We start from the raw sequence: 27,259 nt of genomic DNA on the forward strand, positions 1-27,259 counted from the left end.
AGGTTCAACATTCAGAAAACGAAGATCATGGCATCTGGTCCTATCACTTCATGGGAAATAGATGGGGAAACAGTGGAAACAGTGTCAGACTTTATTTTTTTGGGCTCCAAAATCACTGCAGATGGTGACTGCAGCCATGAAATTAAAAGACGCTTGCTCCTTGGAAGAAAAGTTATGACCAACCTAGACAGCATATTAAAAAGCAGAGACATCACTTTGCCAACAAAGATCTGTCAAGTCAAAGCTATGGTTTTTCCAGCAGTCATGTATGGATGTACGAGTTGGACTATAAAGAAAGCTGAGTGCCAAAGAATTGATACTTTTGAACTGTGATTTTGGAGAAGAGTCTTGAGAGTCCCTTGGACAGCAAGGAGATCCAACCAGCCAATTCTAAAGGAAATCAGTCTTGAATATTCATTGGAAGGACTGATGCTGAAGCTGAAGCTCCAGTACTTTCGGCACCTGATGGGAAGTATGAACTCTTTGTAAAAGACCCTAATGCTGGGGAAGATTGAGGGCAGGAGGAGAAGGGGACAACAGAGGATGAGACAGTTGGATGGCATCATCGACGCAATGGGCATAAGTTTGAGTAGGCTCTGGGAGTTGGTGATGGACAGGAAAGCCTGGCGAGGTGCAGTCCATTGGGTCTCAAGAGTCGGACACGACTGAGTGACTGAACTGAACTTTGAGTCAATGTACAATTTCTCTTATACGTGACAATTCCTCACAGAAAACATAAATGTACAAAATATTATCAAATATTTTGTATTTCTTAGTTGCTTCAACGGGAGAAAGCAATGGCACTCCACTCCAGTACTTTTGCCTGGAGAATTCCATGGACAGAGGAGCCTGGTAGGCTGTAGTCCATGGGGTCGCTAAGAGTCGGACACAACTGAGCGACTTCGCTTTCACTTTTCACTTTCATGCATTGGAGAAGGAAATGGCAACCCACTCCAATGTTCTTGCCTGGAGAATCCCAGGGATGGCGGAGCCTGGTAGGCTGCTGTCTATGGGGTCACACAGATCGGACATGACTGAAGCGACTTAGCAGCAGCAGCAGCAGCAATTGCTTCATTGCTTATTTATTATTACTGTTTATGTTACTTTACTATTTTTGAAGATTTCTACAGTTTTTAAATCACTGATTAAGAATGTATACAGGCTTACTTCTCTCCACTGACTTTTTTAGAAAAAAACCTTTAGAAAATATTTAAAGGTTTTAAAGTTAATTAATCTGTATTTAATGAAATGTTATGTCAATAAAACTGAAACAGGAGAAAAGAAAGACAGAAACTGAAGAAAATAAAATCAGATAGTTAAAGTGATGTTAGAATTGATCATTCCTAAAGTCCTTCTAAGTTTTATAGCTGATATTTACAAATTATGAGTAAGAATAAAGCAAGACTTTATGAAATTTATTTTAGAAGTTCTGCCTCAAATTTGTATCATCTTAATTTATTTTACATTTATTATTTTCATAGTAAAAACACAGAACATAGAGCTACAAAAATATGTGTTTTCAACAAGACTCATAATGCCAGATTCCATATTTACATAAAAATCATTAGAAAGCACAATTAAATAAAGATATTTAATTTAACCATTGATTTTAAACATACAAGTATTTATTTCCCATGAATTTTATTGATTGTTATTAAATTAGATTAAGAATGGTTACCTTATCAAGCTGGTAGATTTTACATTGCACTTTAAAAGAAAATTCATTAAAGTAGGCATTTTGTTAAATGGAATGATGTTAGCCAAATAATTCTGCTTATTTTCAGCTTGACACTAGGTCAAGATTATTTTAATAACATTTATTAATATTTTTAAATTCTATAATTTTTTGAAGAACTGGTTACAATATGGTTTTTGAAGAAAAACTGCTTTTAAATCTCCCATTGATTACTCCACTAATGGAGTATTATTTGAATAATCCTTAATTATATATTTTATTAGGTTATTTAATATGTAGGTTGCATAAGATCTACACATTTAAAATTCTATATTGTATTTGGGAATAAGGGCTATTTTTTATAAGGTTATATTTTCTTGTCTAAACAAAAGTATATTTGTTTGTTTCATAATTCAGAAAAAGGAGGGCAGGTCTTTCTTGCTAAAGAAAGAATCTTAGAGAACTAGGATCCATTTTTCAAAAAGATCAGAGTCTTAATTTCTTGTAACTATTTATGTTCTCTTCAGGAACATTAGTAATCCAGGTGACAGCAAGTGATGCTGATGATCCTTCAAGTGGCAACAATGCTCGTCTCGTGTACAGCTTACTACAAGGCCAACCATATTTCTCCATTGAACCAACAACAGGTATTCCTGGATGAAATAACATGCAATTCAACATGATTCTAAGTTGGCAAACATCAGAACAAAAATTCCCTGCCTGCAAATGTGTTGTAAAGTGGACCAAATGTTTCCATAAACAAGGAGGTTGTAATGTAATCTTAAGCATTTAATTATTTTTATTTTTTAGCTGATTTTTCTAAGGTTGGGAGATTAGATTTTTCACATCCATACCACAAATGATTTGTGTATGGGCTATAGAGCATACCTAAGGATTATTACATTTTAAAAATATGGGAAAGAGACATTTAGAAACAATTGACAAAAAAGTTGATACAAAGATAGCCTGCAAGCATATTAAAATTGTGCAAGCTTACTAGTCATCATGGAAATGCAAATTAAAATCACAGAGTTCCACCTGTACACCCAGCCAGAGTGAGGTTAATCCTGACTTTATGGCTGGGTGTGGAAACTTAAAAATAATAACTCTGTATTTTATGTACTTTTGATTTACATGAATATAGCATTTGATTTTTCTACCCTTGCTTCTTCAATTTCTGTTAATCAATTGAATACTTTATAAAATAAATAAAACAAAAATTTCTCTATATCTATTGAACATATAAGAATTAAATAACATTGGTCATTTAACAAGTATGATTTCTTTGGTCACTGCAAAGATTAAATACACATAAAAAAGCTTATAGTCTCTAAAGACGAAAAAAATAAATACCTAACTAACCACCCAGAAATGTGGCAAGTGCCAAAAGGAGTAAAATTCTATGGTTGTTAATGAGACAAGTATTATATCCATCTTGATGACATGAAAAGCTTTAAGCAATTAAAGCATGTGTTGGGTCTTTAAGCATTTTTTATTGATTCATTCATTTAGCAAATACTAAATGTCTCAGCTTTTATCAGTCAGGTCTCTTGTGAGAATCAGATTTTGAAAAGTATGATTTGAGTGACTATATTCTTAATTCTCCCAGAATAATACCTAGTTTTTATTATCCTGAATGTACAAGTTAAAGTTATTTTAATACATGCAATGAATAGATGCCTTAAGACATTAGGTTTTCATTCTTTTACATGATCTTGGTTGAGAAGGGTCGAATATGTAAGAGGTGTTGTGTTTACAACATACTATGTTTACAGCAGTACAACATTGCAATATTTAAAAAAAACAATAATAAAAAGGAAGCAACAGGAATTCTTATCTCTTGGAATTTAAATATAAATTTTAAACGTTGGCATATTAATAAATGCATGCATTCAGTTTGTGTATATCATGAAGTAAAATAAACAAGGTTCAATAGAAGAAAGTAAGCACTATTTCATATTGTCTGGCAAGGCAGAATGCACTGAAAACAGGATGCTGAGCTGAGCCTGCGATCAAAGTGAGGAGAGGAAGGCATTCCAGGTTATAGGAAGAATGTACAGGAAATCCCTGAGAAGGGGAACTGTTGAAGCTCTTAGACTACCCAGGCACCAGGGTGAGAAAACAGAAGAGGAGGAAAGCAGAAAGTGGGTTATCTGTGGAGGAGACGTGCGCTGGGTGGCACTCGATCTTCTTGGCCATTTCGAGCCTTGTCTTTCCCTCCTACTCCTCTCTGGCTTCTTAAATATTATATATTGAACAAATCTGCTAAAGCAATTAATTTCATTAGCAGAGGAGCAGTAGAGTGAGCAGCAAGGCAATTGAAAGCCAAAACACAGAAGAGGTAAGTTTTGGAGTGTGTAAGAGGATCTAGGAATATATTTAAATTTGTTCATTTTGAAGGTGAGAAGAAAAGAAAAGGAAGTAGGCAGAGTTAGTTGAAGCCTCCACACATGGGAAGTGAAGGTCTTTGTGTTCCTCTCAGTCTCTACACCTTTGGATATATAATTCAGAAGGTCTAATACTATTCACCTTTGCTAATAGCAAACACGATTCTCTGTTGAGTCACATCTAGGGAAGACTGTAGGAGAATCTGTTTCATATATTCTATGGTTTCCATATTGATTACATATCAGATCAGATCAGTCGCTTAGTCATGTCCGACTCTTTGCGACCCCATGAATCGCAGCACGCCAGGCCTCCCTGTCCATATACTAGAATATAATGGTGAAACACCAGTCCACAGTTAAAATATCATGAGAGTGTGGTCCAATTTATCCTTCTTTTATTTTTGTTCAGGTATCACAATTTTTAATAAATACCTTTGCCCAGACGTTGTTGACGATTAGCCATTCCCTTTCTTATATTTGTATTATGTGTTCCCCAATCTTTAGGATTGCATTTCACCCTCCTATGCACCATCTTAAGTTTCTCCTAGGTTTCCTCAATGATGAATAACTTTTTATTGAATAATTTTATAGAAAGTGGACACTTAACACAACAATTTCATGGTCCAGTGTGGGTTTGAATATCTCTGTTGGTGGATTATGAGTAACTGTGAATCAAAAATCAGCCCTTCTTCACATGTTATGACTCAAAATAGATTTTAACATCACAGGTGCACAGTATTTTTTGCATAAATTTAGCATTTTAATTTACACATGTATCTATAGTAAATCAACTCCTTCCAAGTTTAGGGGAACAGATAATTGTAGCACCCTAGTATCAGGTCAGAAAAGAAAGCAGAAAAATAAGACTTTCTTCTTCTCTCCCTGTGGTTTATCTTAACATAGTATTTTATTAAGGATATACTACTATTAGTATTGTGATGACTAAACTCTAGGCAGAGTTGGTGAATAGTTTATTTTCTTATTTTAATCTCCAGGGCAGCATCTGGCATGTTGTAATGATTCAAAATGTGTCAAACAAATGATCTTATGTTCAAATTCTTAAGAAATTAACTAGGGAGAAGCCATGGTTAATTATGAAATACTAATTGTATTTTGTTACATTTTTTAAGGAAAAATAAGAATATCTTCTAAAATGGATAGAGAACTGCAAGATGAGTACTGGGTGATTATTCAAGCCAAAGACATGATTGGTCTGCCTGGAGCACTGTCTGGAACAACAAGTGTATTAATCAAACTTTCTGATGTCAATGACAATAAACCCATATTTAAAGACAGTAAGTAAGAAGTACCCTAACAAATGATTTTTGAAAGTATGGGAAATAGCACAGACTAAGTCTTGGGAAACAGCACAGACTAAGTCTTGATTTGGCAATGTATTAAAGCATCTGCTTTCAGATTTGGGATAGTGTCACTCTCTCCTCAAGAGTAATTTGTTGGCAATTTTTAATTTGTGCAATCGAATAAATAATTCTTTTAACTTCCCCACAATGACAGATACATGGTAGCACACTTAAACTCTTGCTTCCTGAAAACAGCGAAATATTACCAATTTTAAAGTGACATTTCTTCTGCTTAAAAATAGAGAAAGATCTCACAAGGCAGTCTATGTAGTGACTCACTATGTGCTTCTAAGGAAATCAAGAATCCCTTTAAAGACAAATTATATTGAATGTGCTCCTTTTTTTAATTTTAAGATTTATTCTTTAGGATGTTATCATTCCTGATGATTTTTTACATTTCAGCATAAATTACAAATGATATATGAGTGACTAATTTTAATAAGTTTTTTGCAAGTTACTTCTGAAAAGTAAAGAAAGGAAGCTTATTTATTTTTATTTGTGTCAATATATTTCAAATATAACTGCCATTATATAAAAAGAATAGAATCATCTGATGCCTGCATGGTTTTTCACAGCCAACCAACTATTGCAGCTCCATCATTTGTTTCTTTTAAAATTATTTTATTGATGTATATTTTGGGCTTCCCTGGTGGCTCAGATAGTAGAGAATCCGCTTGCAATGCAGGAGACCTGAAATCAATCCCTGACTTAGGAAAATCCCCTGGAGAAGGGAATGGCTACCCACTCCAGTATTCTGGCCTAGAGAATTACATGGACAGAGGAGCCTGAGTTGGACACGACTTAGTGACTTTCACTTTCATAACTGATTTACAAAGTTGTGTTAATATCTACTATACAGCTAAGTGATTCAGTTATGCACATATATACATTCTTCTTCATATTCTTTTCCTTTATTATTTATCACAGGGTATTGGGTATAGTTCCCTGTGCTCTACAGTAGGACTGGTTTATCCATTCTCTGTATAATAGTTTTCACATGTTAGTTCTGAACTTCTAATCCATCCTTTCCCGCACTCCCCATCCCACTTGGCAACCACAAGTCTGTTCTCCATATCAGTAAGTCTGTTTTTGTTTTGTAGATAAGTTCCTTTGTGTCATATTTTAGATTCCACATATAAGTTATAGCATACGGTATCTGTCTTTCTCTTTCCAACATACTCAACTTAGTATAATGATCTACATGTCCGTCCATGTTGCTGCAAATGTTCTTATTTCATTCTTTTTTATGGATGCATACTTCCACATCTTTCTATTTCATTTCAACCATGGTTAATGCAATCCAAGTTCATAGTCTCTTAAATCAAACTAGTACACTTAGAACTCAAATATTTGCTTTTAGACACTACCTTCTTTAATTCATACTTATATTTATTGGTAATTTTAGGTATCAGAGAATGCCTGAGTAATATTGAAAAACTTTGTACCAAATATAATTTGGCATTGTTGAAGGATACAACAGAAAATAAATCCATGAATAGTGAGAAGGTATGAGTATGAATGGGCTTCCCTGGTAGCTCAGAAAATAAAGAAGCTGCCTGCAAGAAACCAGGGTTTCATCCTTGGGTCAGGAAGATCCCCTGGAGAAGGAAATGTCTATCAATTTCCCTGGAGAATCCCATAGGCAGAGGAGCCTGGCAGACTATAGCCCATGAGGTCAAAAAGAGTTGGACATGATTGGGTAGCTAAGAGACACACACACGCACACACACACACAAATATGTATAGAAATTTGGAAATTATACATAGTGGTGAAAGAACTTTCTAAGATATATTTAAAGAGAAAATAATAGATATTCAAAAAGATATGAGGGAGATGTTTAGACTGCAAAATATAAAGGGAGAGAGAGAGAGGTGTATTTAGAATAAGCAATTAGTGAGAATGGGTATGTTTTTTCTGATAGCACATTAAATAAAAGGAGGGTGCTATATTTGGAAGTTCTTTATGTTAATTATCTGTGCAAAATATCCTGAATTTTGTTTTTGAAGGTTTATACCGCTTGACTGTCTCTGAATCTGCACCTGTTGGGACATCTATAGGAAAAATCATGGCATATGATAGAGACATAGGAGAGAATGCAGAAATGGACTATAGCATTGAAGACGATTCAAGAACATTTGACGTCATTACCAATAATGAGACCCAAGAAGGAATAATTATACTAAAAAAGGTAGATGCATTAATTTTTTTTGCTTTGCATAATAATGCAAAATCAAATCAGAAATACATATAATTATTTTGTGTAACCAATTAGTGTTTGTTTCAATTAAGTAATTAAATTAAGATCTTGTGATTTATAGTTTACAGAAAAAAGGAAAGATATGTGTGCTTTTAAAAAACTTCTAAGATGTTTCATTTTTTAGAATATTAACATATATTGCCTACATTTTAGCATAAATTACAAAGCATAATTTTAAAATAGCTAATTATCAGTTTTGTGCAAGATACTTCTGAAAAAATTAAGAAAAAGTTCAGTTTTTTATATTTCTATCTATATATTTCAGATATAACTGATGAGAGAGTTCTTACAGAGTTCCTTGAATTACACTGTAGGAGAGTTTTTGAAAAAGATTTTAAAACAGAGGACAAACTTTTCAAAAATATATTAAATAACAGGAAATTAATTCTCAACTCCCTAAGATTTTTATACTCAGAAAAGTATAGCTTTAATCCTAAAAAAACTAGTTATTAACTAAAAACATTTTGTAATAGTTGTAAATAACAAAATACACATAACATAGGGATTTTCTCCACAACTACTAAATATTTAATGACAATCTCATAGGGATCCAAGAACATAAATAGTAAAAACCTAACTGGAAAGCACCTGAGACTTAATTTATCAACAAAACCTTTTTTTTTCCCCCTAAGTAATTCCTTGGGTTTTCTGTGTACACTGTATTACTTTGCAGAAAGTGAACTTTGAGGACCAGAACCACTATCGTATTAAAGCAAAAGTTAAAAACCCCCAAGTTGATGCGCATCTCAGGGAATACCACACTGAAGCTTCCACCACTGTCATCAAGATCCAGGTGGAAGATGTTGATGAGCCTCCTGTTTTCCTCCTCCCATATTACATCTTTGAAATCTTTGAAGAATGCCCTCATGGATCCTCTGTAGGCACGGTCTCTGCCACTGATCCTGATCAGAGGAAATCTCCAATTGGGTATGTCTGGAAGCCCAGCTTTGCATTGATAAATGAGGGAACACAGATTAGCTTGAAAATAAAATTTTTTAAAAGTGGAACCAAGATATATCCAGACCTATATTTCTCTCTATGGTCACTTATAAAATTTGCAAAAGTTTAAACAAATCAAAACAGGAAACCTCACTATTGGTTAAGATGCAAAGAAGTAAGCTCTTGCAAACATGGACAAGAGAGAGGCTGTGCACCAAAATCCAATGCAATCAACTCTGTTAATTGGGATAGGGATGTTAGGGAAAAGAAACCCTTGATTATGCCAAGTCAGAGGAGAAACAAAGTTGATGACAATGTGGTTCATACAAATACTATTTGATTAAGTTAAAGTAAAAGTCGCTCAGTCGTGTTTGACACTTTGCGAACCCATGGACTTATATACAGTCCATGGAATTCTCCAGGCCAGAATACTGGAGTGGGTAGCTGTTCCCTTCTCCAGGGGATCTTCCCAGCCCAAAGATTGAACCCAGGTCTTCCACATTGTGAGCTGTTCTTTACCAGTTGTGCCACCAGGGGATGATATTCAAAAGTTAACCAAGCTTTTATAAGGTACCATTAAAGGCATAAAAATGAGTCCAATCAGTTAGAAATAAGTTTTTTTGTTGCAATTAAACTATATTTACCATCCATTAAATTAGTCTGTTACATTCGGGTAATATACTTTCTGCCTTTAAAAAAAACTTTTTTATTCTCCTTGTATTTCTTATTAAAGATAAAAGCAAAAGCTGTTATTATATTTGGCTGTGGTCACATTATTCTCATATATGTTACATAATATTTTGCATATAATCATCAATTTTAATGCTTTTGTATTTTTTCAAATGTCACATTTTCAGCTATGTTTTTACTCATCATTATTTCTGATAGCTCAGTTGGTAAAGAATTTGTCTGCAATGCAGGAGACCCTGGTTTGATTCCTAAGTCAGAAGATCTGCTGGAGAAGGGATAGGCTACCCACTCTAGTATACTTGAACTTTCCTGGTGTTTCAGACAGTAAAGAATCCTCCCTCAATGTGGGAGACCTGGGTTTGATCCCTGGGTTAGGAAAACCCCCTGGAGAAGGAATAGCTACCCACTCCAGTATTCTTACCTGGAGAATTCCTTGGACAGAAGAGCCTGGCAGGCTACAGTCCGTGGAGTCGCAAAGAGTTTGACATGGACTGAGCGACTTTCATGAAGCATTCATCATTCATTGCCTTATTTACACAACTGAGATTAGATATTTAAATTGTTTCTACAATTTGTCATTATAAATGATAGCATGATAAAAACTTTAATCATGAAAGTATTTATTAAGTTGTGTATTCTTTACTATTGTCAGAAAAACAAGTAGGTTAATAGACATGCTATTTAAAATTTAAACAATGTATTGTGCTTTGATTATATACACACACACTTATATTGGAAGTCTCCCTGGTGGCTCAGACAGTAAAGAATCTGCCTGCGATACAGGAGACCCAGGTTGGATCCCTGGGTTGGGAAGATCCCCTGGAGAAGGGAATGGCAACCCACTCCAGTATTCTTGCCTGGTGAATCCCATGGACAGAGGAGTCTGGCAGGCTACAGTCCATGGTGTCACAAAGAGTCCGACACGACTAAGCAACTCACACACACACACACACACACACACACACACACACATATACTACGTATATACTTATATTCATTACTAAGTTTACTGCTAATAAATAGGAACTATATCTACATGTTAGAAGATAGCATTTTGTGATTAGGAATTACAGTGGGAAACTGGAGCATCGTCTGTCTTAAAAACTTAAAGATGCTTCTTCTATATCAGTAGCCCTTCCAAAGAGCAAAGCAATACCCAGCATCTTAGTATATGGAAGCCTGTGTAATTCTCTGGACTATAAATATGGAAAATAGATGAATAAGGGAAGGTGGTGGCATAAACATGTATTAGTAGTTGTTTTAAGGAGTCTAGTGTGCTAGGAATCAGAACCTCGAAATTATCTGTAATAAAAACCCCATCATAAAGTTATAAGAAACTGCACAAGAAATCTTCCCAAAGTTTTTCATCTTATCCCCATTCTCTATATTACTGCATTGTTTAGATGACAGATAGAGGGAATAAATTCTTTGCCACTACTGTGGATGATTTATTCCTTGGACATTTTTAAAATTTACTTTGTAACTAAACCTAGAGTCAAATTTTATAATTTTTATAAATATGGGAATGGCACTAAAATCTTTTCTGTTATTAAAAAAAGAAAGAAAATTAAAAACTTTAGAGTAGAAGCTGTGAAATTGAAAATAGAGATATACAATGGAATGATAGCTGGTTCTTCCAAAACACCAGTAGAAGTTATCCATCTAACCAGACTACCAAGGGGAAAAAAGAAGAGGCAAAAATTACCATTATCAGAAATGAAGGAGGGAATGCAATTATTTAATTGAACCTGTAGACATTAAACAGTATTAAATGGAGATACTAAGAATAACTCTATGAATTCAGATCAATTCCTTGAAAGAGAAAAACTGCCTGCATTCACAGCAAAAGATAAATAATCTGAGTAATCAGACTTGTGGGAAAGAGTTTAGCCACTAGCTGGAAGCAGGTTTGTGTTTCGTTCAAGAATGACAAGGATTTCTTTCACCAGTGGAAGAAGCTGTCTTTAAACACCTTTCACCTAATCACGGACTTAGAGAATAGACTTGTAGTTCCCAGGGGGAAAGTTGGAGGAAAGGGATAGTTAGGGAGTTTGGGATGGACATGTACACACTGCTATATTTAAAGTGGATAACCAACAGGGAGCTACTGTATAGCACCGCTGTCCATGGGATTCTCCGGGCAAGAATTCTGGAGTGGGTTGCCCTTTCTTTCCCCAGGGAATCTTCCCAACTCAGGGATTGAACCCAGGTCTCTTGCATTGGAGGCAGATTCTTTACTGCTAGAGCCACCAGGGAAGCCCCATAGCACAGGGAACACTGCTCAATGTTATGTGACAGCCTGTATGGGAGGGGAGTTTGGGGGAGCAAGGGTACATGTATATATACGGCTGAGTCGTTTCCTTCTTCACCTGAAATGATCACAACATTCTTTGTTAATTGGCTATACCCCAATAGAAACTTAAAAAAATAAAATAAAATCCTCTATTACTTGTGCATAAAAGCATACTTAAAAGCATCCTTGAAAGATCTGGTGGAGTTGCACCTACTTGGGAAGATTTAGCCTTTGTTATGGGCTTGGCTTTTATGTGTCTCAGTTCTTCTTCTGGGAGACAGGAATAGTACTTTTGTAGAGGTGTATGAAGATTAAGAACAGACTATAAAGGCATCCATATATGCATGGAGAAATCATTTGTTTATATCATTCTGTCAGGAACCCTTAGCAGTGAGAAAACGCCGCACAACCACATTCTATTCACTCAGCACTTTTAGCGGAATGAAGAATCTTTAAAAAGGAATTGCAAAGCAAACCAGAGATTAATCTGAACATCTAAACTTCACATTTTAGACTTTTTAGTCCATGCTCTTTATAATATATATTACACATTTATTTCTTAAATGGTGAAGTGAAGTGAAAGTTGCTCAGTTGTGTCCCGATTCTTTGTGGTGTTGGAGAAGACTGTTGAGAGTCCCTTCTGCAAGGAGATCCAACCAGTCAATCCTAAAGGAAATCAACCCTGAGTATTCATTGGAAGGACTGATGCTGAAACTGAGGCTCCAATATTTTGGCCACCTGATGCAAAGAGCTGACTCATTAGGAAAGATCCTGATGCTGGGAAAGATTGAAAGCAGGAGGAAAAGGGGATGACAGAGGATAAGATGGTTGGTTGGCATCACCAATTTAGTGAACATGAGTTTGAGCAAGCTCTGGGAAATGGTGAAGGACAGGGAAGCCTGGCATGCTGCAGTCCATGGGGTTACAAACAGTCAAACACAACTAAGCAACTGAACAACTGTTTCATTTTGTCAAAAATATTTAAGTAGGAAATGTGACCACTTGTTGATATGTAAGCAAATTGCTTATTAAGATTAACAATGAGCAGAGCTAAAACTCGGAGAAGGCAATGGCACCCCACTCCACTACTCTTGCCTGGAAAATCCAATGGATGGAGGAGCCTGGTAGGCTGTGGTCCATGGGGTCACTAAGAGTCGGACACGACTGAGGGACTTCACTTTCACTTTTCACTTTCATGCATTGGAGAAGGACATGGCAACCCACTCCAGTGTTCTTGCCTGGAGAATCCCAGGGACCAGGGAGCCTGGTAGGCTGCCGTCTATGGGGTCACACAGAGTCGGACATGACTGAAGCGACTTAGCAGCAGCAGCAGCGCTAAAATGGAATTTCCTTAAAGCTTAATTCTCTGTAGTTTCTATTTTAATTTTCCCCAACACCAACCTACAAATTAGTGTGATATTTTTTAGAATTTTGTTAAAATTCTCTCTTGCAAATGAGAATGAGTGGCATGTCCAGATTTAGCACACATTATTTGAAAACTAGAGTTTGTTTCAGGTTTTTCTCCTCTATTTCCATCGAGTTGAATTGTAAATGTAGAAGTTATCTTTTTGAAAATTTTCAGCATTATACTAGCTCTGTAGAATGTGGATTTGATATCTTTTTGCTTAACAAGAACAATGTATACACTTTAAATTTGTACAGAGAAAATAATATTTTAAAGGAATTATTTGTGCCTGTGTGTGCAGATATTCTATTATCAGAAGTGAAGTGTTCAGTGTTGATGACAATGGCACAATATTCACAACTAACCCACTTGATCGAGAGACTAGTGCTTGGTACAACCTAAGTGTTACAGCCACGGAAAAATGTAAGTATTCATTTGAGAACCATATATTGGTTCACCATGTTTTTTAACCATTCAACAATCTCTAAACATAGGGACAAAGGGTAGCTTAAAGTGTTGCTGAAATTAGAATTAAATGGTATTTTATATATCAAGTGTATATAATTTATTTATCATGTATATCATTTATATATCAAGTGTTTATATATAAAAGTGTATATCATTTATTATTTAAAAGTTAACCATCTGTTCATTCTTACTACAGCTTATTTATATACTTACCACAAAATATCTCTATTTTATTATGGCAATATATAATGTTTAATATAAGAAATGAATCAGAAAATTCAGAAAAACATAAGAAATAAATCCAAATTACTTGAAATTTTAAAATCTTTATTTATTATATGCTCTTACAATATTGTTCATGAATACATTTTTAAATCAAATTTTAAACATTGAAAATATCACTCATTATCAGAGAAATGCAAATCAAAACCACTATGAGGTACCATTTCACGCCAGTCAGAATGGCTTCGATCCAAAAGTCTACAAGCAATAAATGCTGGAGAGGGTGTGGAGAAAAGGGAACTCTCTTACACTGTTGGTGGGAATGCAAACTAGTACAGCCACTATGGAGAACAGTGTGGAGATTCCTTAAAAAACTGGAAATAGAACTGCCTTATGATCCAGCAATCCCACTGCTGGGCATACACACTGAGGAAACCAGAAGGGAAAGAGACACGTGTACCCCAATGTTCATCGCAGCACTGTTTATAATAGCCAGGACATGGAAGCAACCTAGATGCCCATCAGCAGATGAATGGATAAGAAAGCGGTGGTACATATACACAATGGAGTATTACTCAGCCATTAAAAAGAATACATCTGAATCAGTTCTAATGAGGTGGATGAAACTGGAACCTATTATACAGAGTGAAGTAAGCCAGAAAGAAAAACACCAATACAGTATACTAACGCATATATATGGAATTTAGAAAGATGGTAACAATAACCCTGTGTACGAGACAGCAAAAGAGACACCGATGTATAGATCAGTCTTATGGACTCTGTGGGAGAGGGAGAGGGTGGGGAGATTTGGGAGAATAGCAGTGAAACATGTATAATATCATGTATGAAACGAGTCGCCAGTCCAGGTTTGATGCATGATACTGGATGCTTGGGGCTGGTGCACTGGGACGACCCAGAGGGAGGGTATGGGGAGGGAGGAGGGAGGAGGGTTCAGGATGGGGAACACAGGTATACCTGTGGCGGATTCATTTCGATATTTGGCAAAACTAATACAATATTGTGAAGTTTAAAAATAAAATAAAATTTAAAAAAATAAAGCAAGTTAAAAAAAAAAGATTTGATATTCAAAAAAAATAAAAAAGAAAATAAATTTTGCAAGTTTTTTTTTTTTTTCAAATTGGACATGTAAGTATTGCCCAGTGAAATTTGCTCAAATAAAACTCCTGTCAGCTGTGCTAATGGTCACATCTTCAATAATCAGTAGTAACCAGGTATTTTTCCATTTTCAGGTTTCAAAACATAGATAAAATTATCTAGTTTACCAGTTAGTTTGTGTCTTTAAAATTTCAATTAATCAGTTATTAAATCAATCAAGCTCAAAAGAATAGAGAGAACAGAATGGAAAAGACTATCAAAATCATCACTATTATAGTCAATGGATTTCATATAATACAGTAAAGGATTCAGTTGGTGAATTTGAAATGTATCAGAATGCATCCTTTCCAAACTGATTTTGCATAGAATTTTAATAATCATGTTTACCTACTTGGCTTGTTCTTTGAAAGTCTTTAAACATATATCTTACTCCTCACCTTATTGAGCAGTTTGCTGATGAGATGCTGGTGTAGAAGCATCACTTACATATTTTCTGTTCTACACTGAGTGGCTCTTTGGCACCCAGGAAGATTGGGGCTGAGTCTTGAATTTTCTATTTAAACACTAAATGGATGGGGAGCAAATGTTTCAAGGGAATAAATGTCTGCTGCACAGAAGAAATTCCGAAGTTTTTGGTGTCAGAAAACACAAGGATGTTTAGCCTAAAAGCAATAAGCTTTTATTCACTGGATATTTTCAAGAAAAAAATTTATTGCTGTTTCCAAAGAATTGAAGAAAGAATTTAAACCAGTTCAAAGGATGAGTGAACATCTTTGAAAAATGTGTTTCTCCATGAAGTAGTTTTCAACTTTTAAAAGAGCATGTTTTAATGAAATTTATGTAAATAATTATCCACTGTAATTTTATTTTATATATAAGGAGAACTTAAGTAAGAATATTTCATTAACTTCTGCTAAATTAGAAGCACAACAATTTAAGTTATTAAAAAGCAGTGTCTTTAAAATTGATTATGTGTATTCTAAGACACAAATATTGTAAAATTTATAAAACAATTTATAAATAAAAGAAGATTAAAAATATGGTTGAGGAAATAATTCCTGTGAAAGGCAAATTGAAAATAAATATTTATATTACATGAAATTTATTACTGAGAAGTTAATCACTGTTCCAGAAATAAGTGATTAGAAATGTTATAAAGTTTAGAAATTACACATTTCTTGCTGATCTGCTTCTTGTGCTATAAAATTCATTTTCTTAGAGTTAAAAAAAAAATACACCTCATTTAAACTCATCTTTGAAGACATATTTTGTAAAATATGTTTCATTTTAAGACTTTAAGGGAAATTGCTTAGGAAGAACTTATATTACACCAAGCATCCAATTTGCAAGCATTTTCCCTCTATCTCTTGATTCATTTTTAATCCACATTATTAATTTCACTTTAGAACAACTTTGGAGAAAATAATTGCAAGTGCCAATTTTTTATTATGGTAATATTGATATCAACATAATTTTTGATCCATTTCAGTCACTTAAGACATACTAATAAAAACAAAAACACTCATTGTGGAAAGCAGGGCTTCATATAAAATTGTTACATAAAGCACTTCCTGCATGTGTTAAGTATCTGGAAGGTTGTGACGTATCAGTTATGTTGATTATGGGAAAGACATGCTCCAAATTAACATGTGTTTTCCCAGCAAATGAAGTTCACTGTGTGCTTAGTCTTTTTCCTGGAAAGTTTCCCAAATTAAGCATCAAGCTATTTATCAACATGACAGCTAAGTGAATTGTCGGAGGAGTTTGTAATTTCCTCAGTTCTGTCTCACCGCAGCAGAAATTTGAAGCAATGAACAGACTATTGTTACAGCTCAGTATATTTTGGCAAGCAAAGGAAAACACATCCTCCAGGAGTAAGGGTGGGCCACGTAAAATACAGGAAGAGAAGAGAGGCCCCCCACCCTGCCTGGGCTCAATTTTGGCTCCTCTTTTTGTATGTTATTTTCTCCACCTAATGAACCTACCTTATGTAAATTGGGCTAGGCAGGAGGGCTGTTTGTTTTACCTGAGGTTCTCACTCGGTCCTTGGACCTTCCTTTGTTTTATTTTCACGGGCTTTTTCCTTTTAGCCACCACCATTCTGGACTCCTTTTCCTATTCTAACTACATAACTAACTACTTTAAACAAGCTGCAAAGATATGGGTATGCTTTGTATAGTCATGTCAAAGGTTTAATTTGAACTTAATTTTTTTATTTTATTTTTATTTTAATTTTTTATTTTCTAATTGAAGAATAATTGCTTTACAGAAAAATGTGGTTTTCTGTCATACATCAACAAGAATCAGCCATAGGTATACCCACGTTCCCTCCATCCAAGACCTCCCTCCCATCTCTCTTTCCACCCCACCCTTCAGCCTGTTGCAGAGCCCCTGTTTGAGTTCCCTGAGTCTTACAGCAAATTCCCATTGGCTATCTGTTTTACACATGGTATTATAAATTTCTATGTTACTCTCTCCATACATCTCCCCTCTCCCTCCTCTCCTCCCACCTTGACAATAGGTCTGTTCTCTGTGTCTGTTTCTCCATTGCCACCCTGAAAATAAATTAATCAGTGCCATCTCTTCAGATTCCATATATATGTGTTGGTATATGATATTTATATTTCTCTTTCTGACTTACATCACTCTGTATAATGGATTCTAGTTTTGTCCACCTCATTAAAATAGATCCAAATGTGGTCTTTTTATGGCTGAGTAGTATTCAATCATATATATATATATAAAAATATCACAGCTTCTTTATCCATTCATCTGTCGATGGACATCTAGGTTGTTTCTATGTTCTACCTATTGTAAATAGAGCTGCAGTAAACATTGGGGTACATGTGTTTTTTTCAGTTTTGACTTCCTCAGGGTATGTGCCCGGGAGTGGGATTGCTGGGTCATATGGTGGTTTTATTTCTAGCTTTTTAAGGAGTCTCCATACCATCTTCCATAGTGACTTTATCAGTTTACATTCCCACCAACAATGCAAGAGTGTTCCCTTTTCTCCACACCCTCTCCAGAATTTATTGCTTGTAGACTTTTTGATGATGGCCATTCTGACTGGTGTGAGGGGGTATTTCATTGTAGTTTTGATTTGCATTTCTCTGATAATGAGTGATATTTATCACCTTTTCATGAGCTTGTTAGCTATCTGTATGTCTTTGCGGAAATGTCTGTTTAGGTCTTTTTCCCACTTTTTGATTGGGTTGTTTGTTTTTTCTGGGACTGAGTTGTATAAGCTGCTTGTATACTTTGGAAATTAATTCTTTATTGGTTGTTTTTTTGCTGTTATTATCTCCCATTCTGAGGGTTGTCTTTTCACTTTGCTCGTAGATTCCTTTGTTGTGCAAAAGCTTTTCAATTTAATTAGGTCCCACTTGTTTATTTTTGTTTTTGTGTGGATCATGGAAGATCTTGCTTTGATTTATGTCATTGAGTGTTCTCCTCTAAGAGTTTCATAGTTTCAGGTCTTACATTTAGATCTTTAATCCATTTTGAGTTTATCTTTGTGTATGGCATTTGGTAGTGAACTAATTTCATTCTTTTGCATGTAGTTGTCCAGTTTCCCCAGCACCACTTATTGAAGAGGCTATCTTTGCCCCATTGCATATTCTTTTCTCCTTGTCAAAAATAAGGTACCCATAGTGGGTGGGTTTATCTCTGGGTTCTCTATCTTGTTCCATTGGTCTACATTTCTGCTTTTGTGCCAGTACCATACTGTCTTGATGACTGCAGCTTTGTCGTAGTCTGAAGTCAGGAAGTTTGCTTCCTCCAGCTCCATTCGTCTTTCTCAAGACTGCTTTGTTTATCCGGGATCTTTTGTGTTTCCATATGAATTGTGAAATTTTTTGTTCTAGTTCTGTGAAAAAAGCCATTGGTAATTTGATAGGGATTGCATTGAATCTGTAGATTGCATTTGGTAGTACAGTCATTTTCACAATATTGATTCTTCCCACCTAGAAACATGGAATATCTCTTCATCTGTTTACGTTGTCTTTTATTTCTTTCATCAGTCTCTTACAGTTTTCCGTATACAGGTCTTTTGTTTCCTTAGATAGGTTTATTCCTAGATATTTTATTCTTTTTGTTGCAATGGTGAATAGTATTGATTCCTTAATTTCTCTTTATAATTTTTCATTGTTAGTATATAAGAGTGCAAGTGATTTCTGTGTATTGACCTTGTAACCTGCAACTTTGCTGAATTCGCTGATTACTAATTAGTAATTAGGGGTTTTCTATGTTTAGTATCTTGCAAATAGTGCAAATAGTGAGAGTTTTACTTCTTCTTTTCTGATCTGAATTCCTTTCATTTCTTTTTCTTCTCTAATTGCTGTAGCTAGGACTTCCAAAACTATGTTGAATGATATTGGTGAGAGTGGACACCTTTGCCTTGTTCCTGATCTTAGAGGGAAAGCTTTTAGTCTTCACCACTGAGAATGTTTGCTGTGGGCTTTGCATTATGGCTTTTACTATGTTGAAGTAGGTTGCTTCTGTGCCCATTTTTGAAGTGTTTTTATCATAAATCGATGCTGGATTTTGTTGAAGGCCTTTTCTGCATCTATCAAGATGATCATATGGTTTTTATCTTTCAATTTGATGTTATGGTATATCACGTTGATTGATTTGTATATATTGAAGAATCCTTGCATCCCTGGAATAAACCTGACTTGAAAATGGTGCATGACCTTTTTTTTTTTTTTTTTTGGTGCTTCAATTTTATTTTATTTTATTTTTAACACTTGGGGGTCATTTATTTTTTATTTTTTTAATTTAAATTTATGTATTTTAATTGGAGGCTAATTACTTTACAATATTGTATTGGTTCTGCCACATATCAACATACTGTGTTGTTGGATTCTGTTTGCTAGAATTTTGCTGAGGATTTTTGCATCTATGTTCATGAGAGATAGTGGCCTGTAATTTTCTTTTTTCATGTTGTCTTTTCCTGGTTTTGGTTTCAGGGATTGTGGCCTCATAGAATGAGTTTGGAAGTGTTCCTTCCTCTGCAATTTTTTTGGAAGAGTTTCAGAAAAATAGGCACTAGCTCTTCTCTGAATGTTTGACAGAATTCCCCTGTGAAGCAAACTGGCTCTGGGCTTTTGTTTTAGGGGAGATTTTTTTTATCACCATTTCAAGTTCAATGTTTGTAATTAGGCTGTTCATAATTTCTATTTCTTCCTGGTTCAGTCTTGGGAGGCTGATTTTTTCTCAGTATCTGTACATTTCCTCCAGGTTGTCCATTTTGTTAGCATGTAGTTATTCATAATATTTTCTTATTCTGTGTTGTCTGTTGTAACCTCTCCTTTTTCATTTTATTGACTTGATTTTTCTCCCTTTTTTTCTTGATGAATCTGGCTAGTGGTTTGTCAATTTTATTAATCTTCTCAAAGAACCAGCTTTTAGTTTTATTAACCTTTGACATTGTTTCCTTCATTTCTCTTTCATTTATTTCTGCTCTGTTTTTTATGATCTCCTCCCTTCTGCTGACTTTGGGGGTTTTGTATTCTTCTTTTTCCAGCTGCTTTAGATGTGGAGTAGGCTGTCTATTCAATGCTTTTCCTGCTTCTTGAGATATGATTGTATCGCTATAAACCTTGCTCTTAGAACTGCTTTGCTGAGTCCCATAGGTTTTGGGTCATCGTATTTTCTTTGTCATTTGTTTATAGGAATCTTTTGATTGCTTTTTTTATTTCTTCAGTAACCTCTTTGTTATTTAGTAATTATTTATTTAGATTATTAGATTATTAATTAGATTATTATTTAATCTCCATAAGTTTGTGTTTTTTGCTGTTTTATTCCTATAGTTGATATCTAGTCTCATAGTGTTGTGGAGAAAAGATACTTGACACAATTTCAATTTTCTTAAATTTACTGAGGCTTGATTTGTGGCCCAAGATATGGCCTATCCTGGAGAATGTTCCATGTGCACTTGAGAAGAAAGTGTATTCTTCTGCATTTGGATGGAAAGTCATGAAGATATCAATTAGGTCCATTTGGTCTAATGTTTTATTTAAGGCTTGTGTTTCCTTATTGATTCTATGTTTTGATGATCTGTCCATTGATGACAGTGAGGTGTTAAAGTCCCCCACTCTTATTGCGTTGCTGTCAATTTCTCTTCTTATGCCTGTTACTGTTTGCCTTATGTATTTAGGTGCTCCTAAGTTGGGTGCATAGACATTTACAATTGTTATGTCTTCTTCTTGGAGTGATCCCTTGATCATTATGTCATGTCCTTCTTTGTGTCTTATGATATAAAGTCTACTATGGATTGCCACTCCAGCTTTCTTTTGGTTTCCAGTTTCATGGAATATCTTTTTTCATTCTTTGACTTTCAATCTGTATGTGTCTCTAGGTCTGAAGTGGGTCTCCTGTAGGCAGCATATATATGAGTCTTGTTTTTGTATCCATTCAGTCAGTGTGTATCTTTTCGTTGGTGCATTTAATCCATTTACATTAATGTAATTATTGATACATATGTCCCTATTCGTACTTTTTGATTGTTTTGGGTTTGTTTTTGTAGGTTTTTCCTTTCTCTTGTGTTTACTGGCTATGTAAGTCCCTTTAGTATTTGTTGTAAGGCTAATTTGATGGTGCTGAATTCTCTTAATTTCTGCTTGTCCATAAAGCTTTTGATTTATCCATAAATTTTGAATGAGATCTTTGCTGGGTGTAGTAATTGTGGTTGTAGGTTTTTCTCTTTCAGTACTTTATATATATCCTGCCATACTCATCTGGCCTGTTGAGTTTCTGCTGAAAGATCTGCTGTTAATCATATGGGTTTTCCCTTGCATGTTACTTGTTGCTTTTTCCTTGCTGCTTTTAATATTCTGTCTGTTTAATCTCTGTTAGCTTGATGAATATGTGTCTTGATGAGTTTCTCCTTGGGTTTAACCTGTAGGAGACTCTTTGTACTTTTTGGACTTGATTGACTATTTCCTTTCCTATATTGGGGAAGTTATCAACTATATTTTCTTCAAAACTTTTCTCAGTGCCTTTCTTTTTCTCTTATTCCTCTGGGACCCCTATAATTCAAATATTGGCACATTTAATATTGTCCCAAAGGTCTCTGAGGCTTTTCTCAATTCTTTTCATTCCTTTCCCTTTATTCTGCTCTTCAGCAATTATTTCTACCATTCTATCCTCCAGTGCACTTATCCATTCCACTGCCTCAGTTATTCTGCTATTGGCTCCGTCTAGAATATTTTTAATTTTAATAATTGTGTTATTTATCTCTGTTTTCTTATTCTTTATTCCTTCTATGTCCTCAGTGATTGTATTAACTGTTTTAAATGCTTCTTGCATTTTCTCCATTCTATTTTCAAGTCTTAGGAGCATCTTTACTATCATTATTATAAATTCTCTTTCAGGGAGATTACTTATTTCCTTTTTGTTTACTTGGTCTTGTGAGTTTCAACCTTACACTTTCATTTGTGTTGTATTTCTCTGCCTTTTCATCTTTTTTTTTTTCTTTTTTAAATTACTCCATTCCCAGGCTTTAGGGTTGTATTACTTCTTCCTTTTGATTTTTTGCCCTTGGAGGGAAATGTTGGCTGCATGGTTTGCATTGATTCCTTGTTGGGGGTGACTTGTGCCTGTGTTCTAGTGGGAGAAGGTCAAGTAGGTAATTACGGAAACACTGGGACATATACACACACACTTCCACACATACAGTTATAATCAAAGTATTCTAAAGAAAAGAGGGAGGTTGACTTGGTGAGCAAGGGAAACCAGAGGTGATATCCACCAACTGAAAGAAGAGTTAGCTAATGCTCAATCTGGAAATCTGAGTATGAGCAGAAGGCCAGCTGGGGAATATAGCATAGAGAACTCAACAACTTAACTTACTTGGTTAAAGAAAGAGTGATGGAAAAATGAGATAATAAAAAAAAGAGAGAGAAAAGAAAGAGGAGAAGGGAGGGAAAAGAGAAAAGGAAGGGGTGGAGAAGAGGATTTAAAAATTTAAAAAGAAGGAGAAAAAATAGAAAAACAAAAATTAATAGATGTGTGTGGGAAAGATTTATATATATTCATGAATAGCTACAGCTGGTAAAGCACAGTAGGAAAAGCGGTTGAATACATCCAAAACAAAATCCAAAAAAAAATTCATCAAGGGGAAAAAAAAAAGTGAGAAGGAGAAAAAAGAAACAACCTAAAATGAATGCTTTTCTTGCATTTTTTGACAAGAAACACAAAGCACAGCAAAAGGCTAATATTGAGGTGGAAATATGTAGGGGGAATAAACCATGTGATTTATAAAAAAAAAGAGAAAAAATTCTTAAATTGATTTTTTTAAACAAGAAAAACAAAGAAGAAAACTCCACAGCACCACAGAAAGCTAATGTTATGGTGGAAATATGTTGGGCAATAAGCAGTGTGATTTATAAGAAGAAAGAATCTTAAAATGATTTTTTTTTAATAACAAGAAAAACAAAGAGGAAAACTCCACAGCACCACTAAATGCTAGTGTGAAGATGGAGATATGTTGGTGGAATAAACTGTGATTTATAAGAGGAAGAAAGAAAGAAAAAGAAAAAAAATGAAACAGGAAAAAAATAATAAAGGATTTTCAAGATCATAGCTCTTGGTTGTGGAGTCTGCCCTGTGGATGGGGTTGGGTTAGTGTCCTGTGATGTTTTTCCTGGTTGGCGGAGCTTGTGCCTGTGTTCTGGTGGATGGAACTGGATCTCACCTCTCTGAAGGGCAATGCAGTGTCCAGGAGTAGGTTTTGGAGTGTCTATGGGATCAGTATGGAGAAGGCAATGGCAACCCACTCCAATACTCTTGCCTGGAAAATCCCATGGACAGAGGAGCCTGGTAGGCTGCAGTCTATGGGGTTGGGAAGAGTCGGACACGACTGAGCGACTTCACTTTCACTTTTCACTTTCATGCATTGGAGAAGGAAATGGCAACTCACTCAAGTGTTCTTGCCTGGAGAATCCCAGGGACGGCGAAGCCTGGTAGGCTGCCATCTATGGTGTCTCACAGAGTCGGACACGACTGAAGCTACTTTGTAGTAGTAGTATGGGTTCAGTATGCCTTTGGGCAGTTGTAGCTTTCAAGGTGTTGCTGCTGCTAAGTCACTTCAGTCGTGTCCGACTCTGTGCGACCCCATAGACAGCAGCCCACCAGGCTCTGCCATCCCTGGGATTCTCCAGGCAAGAACACTGGAGTGGGTTGCCATTTCCTTCTCCAATGCATGAAAGGGAAAAGTGAAAGTCAAGTCGGTCAGTCATGTCTGACTCCCCGCGACCCCATGGACTGCAGCCCACCAGGCTCCTCCATCCATGGGATTTTCCAGGCAAGAGTACTGGAGTGGGTGGCCACTGCCTTCTGGCGTGTCTATTTCCATAGCTGCTTCAAAGTGGCTCTTAGCATAACTGCAGTGCCACCAGTCCCCTACTTGTCCCTGGGATCACTGCCGGTGCTTCTGTTGCCCTGTCCCGCCCTGTGCTTTTGGCCGAAGCTTGCTTGGTAGGTGTTTGTGTGGATCCTTCTACGTCCTGGCGATTTGTGTGGGCTTCCCTCACCTTCCTGAGCTTACCCTCCGTGTCGCAGGGGTGTGTGCATTTGACTCTCAGTTTCCGTGGTCCACTTTATGCATCGCGGGCATTGTGTGCACTTGTCTCAGGTCCCTGGGCATGCACTCTGCATCACGAGGCTTGTGTAGACTTGTCTCAGCTCCCTGGGCATCCACTCTGCGTCACTGGGCTAGTGTGGACTTGTTTCAGCTCCCTGTGCTCACCCTCTACGTCGCGGGCTTTATGTGCACTTGTTTCGTCTCACTGCCTGCACTCTTTGTCGCGGGGGTTATTTGTTCTTCTTAAGGCTGTGCCGCCGGGAGGGTAGTGTGCGCTGCCCAAGTTTGTAGGCCTCCCTTCCGTCGGCACCTCGGTCCTGCGCTTTGCGCCGGTTGTGTTTGCGCCCTCTGTACTACAAGGGTTGTGTGCACTGGCTGGGTTTGTCTGCTGCACCACTCTCGGTTCCCCTGAGCGCGCCCGTCTGTTTAGGGTCACAGTCCACGGCCTGTTAATGGACTGAGAAGTTCAGCTTTCTCTGTTTACGGCCCTCCAAGTCCCTGCTTTGCCTGATTTTCCAATACTCCGCAGCTCCCCCTTGGGCCCGCCTGTGAGGGAGATTCCCAGTGCACGGGAACTCCCTCGCTCCCTTGGGGCACAAGCTGCTGCCCAGAAATTCCCTGTCTTTTCCCTTTGTGTGTCTCCCTCTTCTCTCCTACCTCATTTCAGAGAGCTTAGCCTGTCTCCGGGGGGCCTGGGGTCTTCTGCTGTCGCCTAGAGGTTGCTTTGTAGGAGTTGTTCCATATCTTGATGAGTTTTTGATGTATTTTGGGGGAAGGCTGGTGATCTCCCCATCTTACTCTTCCTCCATCCTTTCTGATTCCTGAACTTAATTTTAAATAGCTTTTTCAGGAAAAAAAATGATAAAGATTTTAAATTATTTTTTAACTAATTTTCTTAAATTTATTTGTAACATATACTTTTTCCATTTTACTTAGGCAGAAAGTTGTTCTACAGTGATGTATAGTTAAACCATAAAATATGAATTTTAAGTTTTGAATACTTTTATCTTGAAATTTCTAGAAATATCTTTTCATATTTAATGTTTTTAATCTATTTGATCCTGAAAATAGTACAATAGAGTCACCAAATAATAATTCTTAGTGGTTTATGTATTTCCTAAAGGCCATGGGTTTCTTTATATGCAATAAAAACTGCAAGTTTTAATTTTAACTGACTGATTATGTATTGGTTAAAATAATTATATACAAAATCTCATCCCAACCTGGAAAATCTCTTCACAAGGTGAAACAGATATGAACAGTTTTATAATTAAAAAGCATTAAACCAGAATTTGATGTTCATCATAGTTGGAAAGAAACTGCCAAGTCAGAAAGAAACCTCAGGCCTTTTACATAGTCAACCAAACAGGATCCGCTGCAGGCATGTCTCAAAATAATGGAGTGGGTAGCCATTCCCTTCTCCAGGTGACCTTCCAGACCCAGGGATTGAGCTTGGGTGTCCTGCCTTGCAGGCAGATTCTTTACTACTGAGCTACGAGGAAGCCCAGATAAATAACTACTGGTATTAAAGTAGGAGCACTTAGCACCACCACATGTCACACAGTTCATGCTAAGTCCACTAAGTAGTTAGAGTGACCATTTGTGTTTGGTAACTGGCTTTATTCATATGAAAACTAAACTTTGTATATGTTTATGACAAGAAATAGTTCTGTATTTTGATCAAGGTTTTTGCTGAAGTTAGGTGCCTACCCTCCCACAGAAAATGGGAGAAAATATGCTATTAATATCTTCCTTGATGATTAATTACATTCCAAAGAATTGGCTCCCAGCACTGAAAAAAGACAAGCTTGGGTTGTAAAGTTGGCAAAAGATTTGTCTCAGTTTTAAAAGGTTAACATACAATTCAAAGAGATAGAGAGAAAAATAATTTACAAGCTTTTCTAAAGTAAATAAGAAGGAGAAGAAAGGAAAGACTTTTCCCTAATTTTCAACAGAACTAATTCTTTCTCTTTTTAAAAAAATTGTGCTTTGCCTTTACACATTAAAATTTCAAATATAATGCTTTTTGATTTAAAAAAAAAAAGAGCATGCAAGATTATAAAGACACTAAGACAAAAGAAATTCCTCCCCACTCTTCAATGTATGTAGTTTCCAGTGACTTTTCAAATGAAGAAAGAAATATTCAAAATAATGATATACAAATATGCAATACCATTGCCTGATGGATCAAATCAAATCAGTCACTCAGTCGTGTCCAAATCTTTGCGACCCCATGAATCGCAGCACGCCAGGCCTCCCTGTCCATCACGAACTCCCAGAGTTCACTCAGACTCACGTCCATCAAGTCAGTGATGCCATCCAGCCATCTCATCCTCTGTCGTCCCCTTCTCCTCTTGCCCCCAATCCCTCCCAGCATCAGGGTCTTTTCCAATGAGTCAACTCTTCTCATGAGGTGGCCAAAGTACTGGAGTTTCAGCTTTAGCATCATTCCTTCCAAAGAAATCCCAGGGCTGATCTCCTTCACAATGGACTGGTTGGATCTCCTTGCAGTCCAAGGGACTCTCAAGAGTCTTCTCCAACACCACAGTTCAAAAGCATCAATTCTTCGGCGCTCAGTCTTCTTCATAGTCCAACTCTCACATCCATACATGACCACAGGAAAAACCATAGGCTTGACTAGATGAACCTTTGTTGGCAAAGTAATGTCTCTGCTTTTGAATATGCTATCTAGGTTGGTCATAACTTTCCTTCCTGGAGTAAGCGTCTCTTAATTTCATGGCTGCAGTCACCATCTGCAGTGATTTTGGAGCCCAGAAAAATAAAGTCTGACACGGTTTCCACTGTTTCCCCATCTATTTCCCATGAAGTGATGGAACCGGATGCCATGATCTTCATTTTCTG

General features: G+C 36.3%; 1 protein-coding gene across 1 annotated transcript in view; it reads left to right on the forward strand.

Annotated features, from left to right (window-relative positions):
* Positions 1–27,259, forward strand: part of CDH19 (cadherin 19, type 2) — a 79,804-nt gene that overhangs the window by 37,378 nt on the left and 15,167 nt on the right. The window contains exons 4-8 of the mRNA XM_010862321.1: positions 2,203–2,322; positions 5,193–5,357; positions 7,431–7,612; positions 8,355–8,608; positions 13,310–13,431. Of these exons, the coding sequence (XP_010860623.1) occupies positions 2,203–2,322; positions 5,193–5,357; positions 7,431–7,612; positions 8,355–8,608; positions 13,310–13,431 (843 nt within the window). The remainder of the gene's footprint in view (positions 1–2,202; positions 2,323–5,192; positions 5,358–7,430; positions 7,613–8,354; positions 8,609–13,309; positions 13,432–27,259) is intronic.

The sequence above is a fragment of the Bison bison genome, unplaced genomic scaffold (assembly GCF_000754665.1).
Source record: "Bison bison bison isolate TAMUID 2011002044 unplaced genomic scaffold, Bison_UMD1.0 scf7180017864481, whole genome shotgun sequence".
Classification (NCBI taxonomy): Eukaryota; Metazoa; Chordata; class Mammalia; order Artiodactyla; family Bovidae; genus Bison; species Bison bison.